We start from the raw sequence: 11,543 nt of genomic DNA, 5'->3' as shown, positions 1-11,543 counted from the left end.
CCATAAATACCCCTATACCTGTAAATATCAAAACAACTAAAATTGGAAGGTTAAAACATTGTGGTTTGAAGACTCAGTTTATTACACGTCGTTATAATGTAATGATTTTTTTTTTTTTAAAAAAAAACTTGTCTTTAAGGGTAATATAATATCTGCGCATTGTTCATTGGTCATTGTGAAATTAACCGGGGGCAACTAAGATTGTTTGTATGTTTGCATTGTTAAATTACACAAATACCCTTAGAAAGTAAAAAATAATCAATTATCATCCAAGGTCATTTATGTCTTTTTATTTGCATAGTAAAAAGACATGTATACCCTTAAAAGCACAAAATAATAAGCTATCACAGGGAACTATTTATGTCATTTATGGTCATTGTGAAATACTAACGCATATGAAGGTTAAATTTGTCAAGTTTCTAATATATTTGTCAAGTTTTTAATCATTATTTTAAACATTTTTATTATATTTAAAAAAATAAAAAAAATTTACATTTTTTATTTCAAATATTTTATAACATGTAAAAAAAAATAACAACACTTACATTTTTTTTTTTTGAAGTAGTCATTTGATTTTGATATGACTCGTAGCTGAAACAAATATAAACGTAAAAAAGAAGACAAATTCTCGTGTATGTGTGTGAGTGGCACGTGGGAGAATGGTTACCTGGTTAGAGGTTAAGAGGAAGAGCAGGGTGTTGTGTTGGGTTGGGTTAGGTTAAATGGAACCTAACAGCTAACCAATAACCAGCGGGCAATGTCAATCGTCAAAGCTCAAAAAGAAAAAGGAAAAAGGAAAACGTTATATGGGTTATATTAGCTAGTTAACGGCGTTAAATGTACTGTCTAGAGACTTTTATGTTGTAAGGTACTGTTGTTACTGCATGGGTGGGTCTATAAGAAGGCCGTTATGTTGGAGCTCTAAACTCCGACTCTATACTTTAGGTTCTTTTTTCTCTCCCTGCCCTTTACGTTTTCTTTTATTTCTCTCCATTCTCAAATCTTTCCACGCAGAGAGAGAATGACAATGGCGGTGCCTCAGAAATGGGTTTGTGTGTTTTCTGCTGTGATTGTATTGTTGTTCGTTGGTGTCGTGGCTACTTCAAGACCCGATGTTGTTGGGATCTCTGCTCTTACCAGGTAAACATGTAAACGCACAAAATGTATTTGTTTACGCATATGCGTCTCTCTCTTGTCAAGACACAGAATTAGCTGCTCAACTTCTCTGTCTCTGTGCTTGCTTTGTGTGCGTTTTGGGTTAACAGAAACAGAGCTTTCTCTGATTTGCATTTTTATTTTTTGTTCTCCCAGCTTCTGCCAATATTGAAATTATGTTCTGTTATGCAATGAGCTTCTTTTGAGGTTGTAATTGAAATATTTTTGACATCCTTGATTTTTTATTTTGGGTTGAAAATCTCATGATTGTTAGAAAACAAAGCTACAATCTATGGCGTTTTAATGAAAATCTGTAAAACCAAGATTTCGGGTCTCTGCTTGTTGATACAACTCCATTAATGCCCATTTTCACAAAACTAAGGGGAGTTGCATTCTCTTCATCAATGGAGCACACAAACTTAACAGAGAGATTGAAGGAGAAAAAAACAGAGAGAGACCGTACAATTCCACTATCTTTCCTAAAATGTTTACATTTTGGGTGTTTGTTGTATTCTCAGGAACGTAGAAGCAGAGAAGGAACAGAGCTCAAGCAACTCAACTATGGCGGCCAGGTATAACGTTAATTTTAACGGTTAATCTGAGCCGTTGTTTATATGTACTGTCTTTTTTTGGTCAGGTAGATGTCTCTTATTTATCCAAAGTAACCGTATGAATCTTGGCCGTTGAGATCATTAGATCTGGATCGTTTATTCTGTTATTTGCTGCTACTACTACCAACTTAGGATTCCTCGGTTAAGATTAACGAGAAACCCCAAGAGTTCTGCTTTCCAATACTACCCTCACACTTTTTCCCGAATTCCACGTTTGTTTTCACTGCTTACTCGAGGACAAAATAAGGGTAGTTTAGTCATAATAATATGTTCTCGCCCTCGAGTCGCCTCGACCCTGTGGTTTTACTTTACTGGAGAAACGCGTTTTAACGGTGTCACTTAGCAGTCAGTGACCGACGCCTTGAGCAATGCACACACTCCACTCTCCTCTCTGTACATATTACTTTCGTTGTGTGTCCCACATGTTGTCCACTCCCTTCCCGGGATTCACACCTTTCCACTACTCCTTAATTGGGTTTGGTTTATTTAACGTAATACTCGAAGGTTGTTGATTTTTGGGTGGTTGTTTTAGGTCTCAAGAAGAGGCTGATGCATTTAACGAGAAAGCAGTTGCTGCTGATCCTGAAGAAGTGGTTTCAATGGTTGAGATGTATGTCACTTTCTCTACCCTCTCGTTAATGTTTTAGGAGCGATTAATTAATAATTTTGCTATTGCCCTTTAATTACATTTCGACTTAGCTCTTGAAATCCATCTGAATCCACTACTAGAGCGAGGATTTGGTGCTTATGGTAGGTGTTTAGAAAATGCTACTCTCGTAATTACTTACTACCACTAGACCAGTTAATGTTTTTTAAAAAATAATAATAAAAAAAGAAATTTCCCATGATGCCTTATCTTTCTTGTGGGATTTGCACTTTAATAAAAGGGACAATGGGAATAGGTGGAATCAGCCTCCTTGCACGTTCCTCTCCTAAATCTGATATGCTGTTCATATTTTGACCTTTTTCACGTTGTTTCTCTCCACTACCTGCCAGCAACTGTAGTTGTTGTAGCAGTAGGGGCAGTGAATGAGTGAGATCTGTGTTTCAAGAATATCATTCTTTTGTATATTTTCTTTATTCATGTAAATTAAATTATACTTATACTTGAGAGGTACAGATTTTGATTTCTTAAGAACACAATGTATACTTAATATCTCTATCGGTCACTGTATTTTACTTAACATGGGACTGATTTAGAAACCTCCTTTTCACATAATTTAACCATTGATTTAGCCAATGGAATGATGTCTTAGTCGGATGCTTTTTTGTAGCTGTGATTTAATTGACCGTGACCTCCCAGTATGGATTTTATAAAATTATATATAAAAAAAGTATGGCTTTTATAAAGGGAGAGACCCGATTTTCTACTTTTTGTCATTTTTCCATTTTTTGTTGATAGGCCTTTTAAAATCTCAGCTGCAGATCAATTTATTTAATTGGGTTTTTTCCAAGTAGCTGAAGAAGGGTTTGTGAAATTTCGTGGAGTTGATTGCAGAGAGCATGTGGGTTCTTAATTCGCATTGTCTATCTGAGGTGACAGCTTCATTCATGTATGAAGCTGGACAAACACAACGTACATGTCATGTACACCAAGCCAAGATAATTCTATCCGTTAAAACTGAAAAGACCTGATGGTCCTCACAATATGACAAATTGTTTGTTTCCTGGTGCCATTAATCATATATGTCCGAGTGAGCTGTGGCCTTTTTTCCACCGACACAAAAGGCAGCAGATTTTAGTGTTGAAATGAAATCGGTAATAATTATCCGATGCAAAATAGTAATTAAAATGTTAATGATTAAAATTAGAAAATTATTTTGTGTAGCATTTTGGAAATGGGATTGAATTTTATGGTTGAGTAGCCTTGATGATATTAAAGTTGATACTGATAGCATTGAATTTGAGATTGCAGGAACATCCGCAACAGTACTGAAAGGAGGAGGTTGGGCTACTTCTCTTGTGGAACAGGCAATCCTATTGATGATTGCTGGCGGTGTGACCCCAACTGGCACAAGAACCGCAAGCGCCTTGCTGACTGTGGCATTGGTTTTGGCAGAAACGCCATTGGTGGCAGGGATGGTCGCTTCTATGTTGTTACTGATTCTAGCGACCATGACCCTGTGAACCCAAGGCCTGGAACTTTGCGCCATGCCGTGATCCAGGACGCTCCTCTATGGATCGTGTTCAAAAGGGACATGGTGATTCAATTGAAGCAGGAACTTATCATGAACAGCTTTAAGACCATAGATGGCCGTGGTGTCAACGTTCACATTGCTAATGGTGGGTGCATCACTATCCAATTTGTTACCAATGTGATCATTCATGGTCTCCACATTCATGACTGCAAGCCCACTGGCAACGCTATGGTGCGTAGCTCACCATCTCATTACGGATGGAGGACAATGGCTGATGGCGATGCCATCTCTATTTTTGGATCAAGTCATATCTGGGTGGATCACAATTCCCTCTCTAACTGCGCTGATGGCCTGGTTGATGCTGTAATGGGTTCTACTGCCATCACCGTCTCCAACAATCACTTCACCCACCATAATGAGGTCAGCTTGCTGATCCTTTTGGTGCTCTCAATGTTACTTATTTTTCTTGTTGATGGAAGCTAATATTGTTTTGCATTCCATTTAATACAGGTAATGCTCCTGGGCCACAGTGACTCTTATACCAGAGACAAGCAAATGCAAGTGACCATTGCTTACAACCATTTTGGAGAGGGACTGATCCAGAGAATGCCAAGGTAACATTTAATTATATCTTTCTTATTGAAAGGACTTTGGCTTCCATAAATTACCTCTTATTACTATAAACTTGCCCTGTAAAATTAACATGACGGGAATTAGACCCCAATAATTGACCAATAGTGATTATATAGAAATAGTTTCTTTAACTTGACCAAGGGAGAAAATTGCCCAATTCATGAAATTAAACCATCTTTTGCTTGAATTCATGAATTATGCAGGTGTAGACATGGGTACTTCCATGTAGTAAACAATGACTACACTCACTGGGAAATGTATGCCATCGGTGGCAGTGCAGAACCCACCATCAACAGCCAGGGCAACAGATATAATGCTCCAGCCAACCCTTTTGCAAAGGAGGTATTATACGACTACTTAACTCTTCTCATTCTCTGCCTCCTTGCTTTTATCTTTGCGGTGAAATGCACCTTGCATAGGCTGGTTATTGATGATTCATTGCTTTGACCAGGTGACAAAGAGGGTGGATACAGCTCCAGGCAATTGGAAAAACTGGAATTGGAGGTCAGAAGGAGACCTGTTGGCTAATGGAGCTTACTTCACTCCATCCGGGGCTGGAGCTTCAGCTAGCTATGCTCGCGCTTCAAGCTTGGGTGCCAAGTCTTCTTCCATGGTCGGAGCAATGACTGCTAATTCCGGTGTTCTTGGCTGCCGCAGGGGCCATCAGTGCTAGTCTTTTCAGTCAAATTTAAGTGGTCAAAAAGAGGCCACTCGGTTTTCTCTCTTTTTTTTCCTTTAATTTTTTCTTACAACTATATAGTCCTGCTACTTCTGCCTGTCACTCGTGTCTCAGCCATTGTTTCTGTCATATCTATCTGCATTCATCACATATATTGGCAAGTGTACAATTTTTACACATGTCATACCTATACCATCTCCATTCCAGTTTGTCTCTGTTATTTCTCAACCTCGGCCTGCTTTAGATGAAAACCAATACCTTATACCATTATCCAGAAGAGTAGGCGCAGAAGCGTTGTTCATTTTATTTCTTTCACCTCTTTCCTTCCATTTCTTTTGCCCTATCCAGTTTCACATCTCCTTTACTTCTAGCTACCAGTCATGCATCTATATCTACAGAGTCAGTCTTGGTCGATCTCCACATACTGTCTAGGCTTTTGAGTCTATAGGATTTGAATGATTTGTGATCTTTCTTTCTTTCTTTCCCTTTCCTTTTCTTATTTAATTTTATCTGTCTAGTGATACAAGCAAGAAGTACCATGGATTTCAAATCTGAGTCGATGGAAAAACTTTGTTACAGAGTGCAAAGAAATAGCAATGAAGTTCTTTACCTCTTACCTTTTTTTCTGCTTTTTCTTTGGCAATGGAAGCTTTGCGTATCTTTACTTTTTCTTGTGCAATTTACAAATGATCCCCTGTTTGTTCTTTCTATGGTAGAAATGATTTTATCATGTGAGCACCAGCTGCCTACACATGATATAAAGCTATTAACCAACTAATAACTAACATCATCGCCTGTCCAGTGGAATCCCTTGTGATTCATCGCTGGCCAGGGCCTCGAGGAGCGAGGACTTCTTACTTCAGTAAATATACCTTGAATCTAAATCAACAGAGCATCTATGATAATAAGATCACTCACGAGCTTGAAACCGTAATGTAAATGCTATAAATTTCCCTACTTCCAAATGGTAGATTGAATAAGCAAAACTTTAAGGTTGAACCACCACCAGAACGGCACATTCTGCCTTGCTGCTTTGGGTAGAATTTCAGAGCATATAGATTTTCTCAATAAAGCTAATTAAACCCCTTATAAATCATTTCAAGAAACAGTGACTGGTGATTTGACGCCTCCACTCACAATGGCGTAGTGAACTGTCCCCTTCCATGTCGTTCACAAGCATCACCACCACCATGGTTTTTGGGCAATAATGGAACTGTTGATTTATGCACAAGTCCCTCAACATGTGATGCTTCTTAGCCGATGGCTACAGAAGGAAGAGGATAACCTGAAGGAGAGATGGTTAACAGGTATGATTCACATGGAAAGATGATAAAAACGCATGGATTTGCTGTGAGTCAGGGTCCCATATGGCATGTGAGAAGTTCTGTACCTGTAAGAAATGGGGCCAAATTAATTTTTTAGCCAAGTCGTACATGTAACAACAATACATGGTTTTCATGTGAACGTTGGCTAGCGCTGTCATCTCAGACCCTTCTCCAGAGTTAGCCATTTACATTTAGCATCGTTCGTTGCTCTGCTTCATTAATTCCCCGTATGGCTTTATTTTTTTCACACTAAAATGTACAGATTCCACATTCCTTTCAAAATACAATGAAATGTTATGGACAAACTGGAAAATGACAAATTGTTGGAAACACAAACTAGTCCTTATAGGAAGTTTTCTAGGTGTCGAATGGATTCTACCAGAGAAATCATGAACAGAATTGTATGGGGGCATCTTTCTGCTTGTTCATTATTCTTGGGAATCCTAAGATTCTCGTAAGTTCAGAATCTTATGACAACAAATCTAGGAGATGAATACCAGAAAGGATAACAAGTTGTCCGTTTATGATTGTGGGGAAGACTATCTTTGTCAATTGTCATGATCGTCACCACAAAATCTAAAAGAAATCCCAAGAGTTAAGGCAGGCGAACTTCTCTATTATGAAAAAGATGATTGATGGCTACAACTTGGACGAGTAGGGTAAGAATAGTAGGATTGAATGCTGCTTGTCGCAGAGAAGCGCCCAGCAATTGAACCAAAACTGTTTCACAATTTTCTTAGACATAAACATAGACTTATAATCGCTACTACAACATTATAATAGACTACTTCTATTTATGATGGAACAATCACATGAAGTAGCGAAATGTGTGCAATGGATAAGTTGTTTGTGCCCTTTGTTTTTTGAAGCACACATAGAAGGATCCCAAACTCTGGATTTCACCTACATATGGTGCCTGACTTGTCTGGGCAGAAAAAGGTGGCATATGGTTCAAGGAATGGAAAATTTATCACCTGTTTTTGCAACATCTGGTACAAGCCGCTAGGCTGGTGATATCTGCTCACATAGAGAATCTCTGCTTAAAGAGGTGAAAGCTAAAGAGTTCAAACGCTAGCGCTCACAATTCAATGTCAAAGCTGAACTCGTCCAGGGTCTTAAAACACTGGTACAACAAACAAGATATTAACCTGGTAAGATCCAATTAACCAGACCAGGTTTCTAGTGCCTCGGTTGATCTGACCAGCCTTATCAAAAACATTGATCATAATTAAAAGGTAACAAACATGCAATAACATAATCAGCACACTTGCAATGAGAAATCAAAAGATTCATATTAACTATTAACCAGAGCATCCTTTCCTGGTAAAACAGATGATCATCCAAGAGAGTCAGAGGTCAAATTTCGCTTTTCAATTAAGGTTTTAACATTTGCTTTTCCACCTCAGTTCAGAGGGAAATCATTCATATATGTTAAAAAGATACTTTGACTTTTTCTACGCAGCAGAATAGGAGTACAGTTGTCTGAAATTCTTCTTCTTGACCCCCCTCTAAAAGAACCCTTCTCTATTCCTCGTCCTTTTTTCCTGACATAAGACAATCATGGAAATAAGCAAGTGTGGATCCTGCAGCACAAGTAAATCTTTTTTAACTGCCAAAAATCTACTATAGCTCACTCTTTTTAGAGTCATTTGTCTCGAAAATGTATCCAGCTTCAGCAAAGTGGGATTTGACCAAATCAAGAGCCCTGGAACGGTGAGAAATCTTGTTCTTTTCATCCTTTGGCATCTCTGCATAACTTTAAAAGAAGAAAATTAATATAATCTAGCTACCTCTTGGTTCAATTATTAAGCAAGACTGGGCCAAAACAGCAGGAATCAAAGCGGAAAATTACGTTTGCTCGTAGCCATCAGGTTGAAAGATTGGATCCCATCCAAAATCATTAGGTCCCCTCGCTGCAACTATCTTCCCCTAAAATATAAAGCCACGGATTGTATGTTATTAATTTTAAACTTTCAACTAGTCTTTGTCAGTTTTCCTGAGAAATAGTTGTATCTGAAATTATATATTTTTGGTTCATTAAAATAATTATGATTTCTCAACCTAAGCATACAGCAGAAAATCATTTTCCTGATTTGAGTTTAATAATCTTGACAGGAAAGGACAAAGCAATTAGTCAATGACTCCTAAATCCTATTTTATGGAATTTTCCTTAGTCATCTATTTGTCTGGATTGTAAATAAAAAGCATTATGCAGCTTCTTCCATGATTTTTTTATTCTTATGATAGACTATTGCATTATTCAACCAAGAACTTCAGCAAGATTATCATCCATCCAGAAGTATTCAGATGACTAAGAATGGGATGTAGGCCTTGACCAAGTGAGAAAAAAATGAAAAGAAAAGGGATAAAAAACTCAGGTAATTGGAGTAAATATAAGTAATCTAGATACATGTTCCCAATGCAATTAATCCTTCAACTCTTCGTAACATTTTTCAAGTGTTATGGAAAAGGTGGAGCCAGAAGTATCTGTTTTGATATTTGAAAATTTTGATTAACCGACCAGGAAATTATATGAAACAAGAGGGTCAAGGCAGCATGTGTGTGCTCTTTTTCTTGAAATAGCCACCAACAAAGTTATCTTATTCATTTTTAATAGACAGTTAAGTTACTGCTAAGAGAAAGATCGTAGTCAAAGTTCGGTCATAATTCCGTTCAAATTAAAATGGCACAGTGGCTTCCTAAATAACAAAGGCTAGAAATTATTTTGCATAAAAGATTCAGGAACAGTTATTTGCATTATAGATGCATTAAATCTTAAAAGAAAAGAGACTCAGGGTAGGAATATTTGTTACATTCTTGTAAGTTTTGACAATGTACCAGAGTTTTTCCAAGAAATGTAATCGGTTCAGCATCAGGCCCAAGAGCAAAAGAAAATGCACATAAAGCATAGGCTGATTTGTCCTCATATGCCATCAGCAAGTTGTTCAGACCTAGGAAAGGAGAAAAGACATAAGGTGTTTTGTACAAGAAACCAACAAAAATGACAACATAAAAACGATAGGAACAAAAGACTATGAAAAGAAAAACCTTCATGACCAATCTTTTGCAGAAACCACTTGCTGCGTGAATTGATAATCTTGTTAGATGATGGCAGAGAAAAACCACAAAACAAGATCATTACAGCTAAATTCTTGAAAATAATACCAAAAAACTACTAGATGAACGCATTATTGTCTGATGATACTGAACTGTCAACTCTTTTAAAAGTCGAGGTTGAGCTTGATAAAATTAATAATTTTTAATTTTCAAAGAAATAGAGGAGATAGGAACCTTGCCAATATCATTGCAAAGAAATACAAACAAAAATGGTAGACCTCATTAATCTTCCTTTGAAAAGAAGAAGAAAAAAGAAGGGAAGAGGTAGAATCATGCAAGATCTTCTAAGTCATCAGGCAAAAAAGGATTAAAAAAACGAAAGATGAGGTGCAAAAAGCATAAGGCAAGATGAGCATCAAACACCTTTATCTCCCTTGTCATTTAGATATTCTGGAGGAGTTAATGTGGCAAGGGCAATGCAGTATTAGGAAACAACGACCCCCTTCAGTTCTTTCTATTCTACCTCAATGAACAGAACAAGGTTAGAATTGCATATAAAATGACAAGATGGAACCTTTGTGTTCATGAACATTCTAAGCAGGTGAGGAGATGAGTTATATCTGTTGACAGAGTCGATTGTCATGTCAACACTGTTACCTCGGCCTATTTGCATGTTATTATGATGGATAAATCGTACTACTTTAGAAAAAGATTAAACAACTTAACAGAACATCTTTTGAGAAGAAAAGGTAACCGGGAGCTTAATCCAGGCGCTTGAGAAGATCCAAGAAATCTTAATCCTGAACTGTTAACCAGTGAAATATTCCTCGCGACTGTATTTTCTTTTCAAAATCACATTCCTTCTAATATTTTAAAGATGGGATGGTTCATGGCTCTGGTGAAGTGTTCTGAATACAGTCATGGTGATAATCATTCTAAAACTCATCTGATCGAGATTTATGAAAGTAGACAAAAAAGAAATGCAATCCGATATGTATTCCATAATTAGAAGGCCTGTCAAAAGAACGAAACTTCACCTTGATAATAGAAGAAAAAAATATCACAACTTACATGTATGGCCCTGCAAACAAATGCACAAAAAATCATAAACTGGAAAAAAAATCATACAGAAATAAATAAATACGAACAAGTTATCAAACAAACAAGATCATTAGTACCTGGAAGACCCTTTAAGGCATTGAAGCAAAGACAAGTATCCTCCACCAAAACAGGCCCTTTCATCTTCAATTTCCAATATAAATACAAACATTATATATTTATTTACACATAACAAAAAATAAATTGCACACACAGAGATAGTACATGTAGTACCTCTACGGCAGCTAAACGAGCTTTCTCTTTAGAGATTTCTTCAGGTTCTCCTTGCAGCTCGGGTACTGTAAACGCCAACAAAAAATCAACCCCAGAAGCATAAATTTTATATTTTCCACAGAGAGACAGGGATATGTATATAGAGAGAGATTGTACGGTCAAGTTTGAGAGATTGGAAAGGAACGGTCTGGCCCAAGATTGCACGGACTTCTTCAAGCTTCTTTGCGTTTCCGGTCACGAATGTCACCGGCCGTGACACCACCACCCCAGACGCTGCTTTTGCCGCCGCCAGTTCCATTGCTTTTCCGCAGTAAGAAACGACAGGGAGAAATGGATTCGTTAATTGAACAGAGAGGGAAACAAATAGGCCCAATAATCGAGTCCAAAGATGCTTAATGGACTAAGAACATAGCAAAAGGATCCACGAAGTTGCAGCGGTGCCGTAGCATGTATTACTGTAAAAAATAAAAAAAGAGGAGGAGGAGGAGGTCACAGAAATCAAGGTTCTAATCTATTCCAATAGGCCCAAGAGGCCTTCACAAACCCAAAAATAATAAACCAGGTCATTAAGTCAATTACGACACATTGACCCAGCCCAGGCCCACATGTAATA

The 11,543-nt window shown here is 37.5% G+C and overlaps 2 protein-coding genes across 2 annotated transcripts; one reads left to right on the top strand and one right to left on the bottom strand.

The window, feature by feature from the left end:
* Nucleotides 1-927: 927 nt before the first annotated feature.
* LOC118054533 (probable pectate lyase 8) lies at nt 928-5,832 on the top strand. The gene is made up of 7 exons (XM_035066170.2): nt 928-1,140; nt 1,674-1,727; nt 2,299-2,376; nt 3,682-4,324; nt 4,415-4,518; nt 4,741-4,879; nt 4,989-5,832. Exons 1-7 carry the CDS (start codon nt 1,022-1,024, stop codon nt 5,208-5,210), a joined length of 1,359 nt encoding a protein of 452 aa, XP_034922061.1. The 5' UTR covers nt 928-1,021; the 3' UTR covers nt 5,211-5,832.
* A 1,982-nt stretch (nt 5,833-7,814) lies between these two features.
* On the bottom strand, nt 7,815-11,296 carry LOC118054532 (inosine triphosphate pyrophosphatase). Its single transcript, XM_035066168.2, has 9 exons — nt 11,087-11,296; nt 10,931-10,995; nt 10,777-10,840; nt 10,670-10,679; nt 9,590-9,621; nt 9,380-9,492; nt 8,394-8,470; nt 8,176-8,297; nt 7,815-8,085 (listed from the first exon to the last, which is right to left on the bottom strand). Exons 1-9 carry the CDS (start codon nt 11,226-11,228, stop codon nt 8,066-8,068), a joined length of 645 nt encoding a protein of 214 aa, XP_034922059.1. The 5' UTR covers nt 11,229-11,296; the 3' UTR covers nt 7,815-8,065.
* Nucleotides 11,297-11,543: the final 247 nt, after the last annotated feature.

The sequence above is a fragment of the Populus alba genome, chromosome 3 (genome assembly GCF_005239225.2).
Source record: "Populus alba chromosome 3, ASM523922v2, whole genome shotgun sequence".
NCBI lineage: Eukaryota > Viridiplantae > Streptophyta > Magnoliopsida > Malpighiales > Salicaceae > Populus > Populus alba.
The sequence above is the reverse complement of the archived record's forward strand: the minus strand, read 5'-3'. Positions and strand labels throughout refer to the sequence as shown.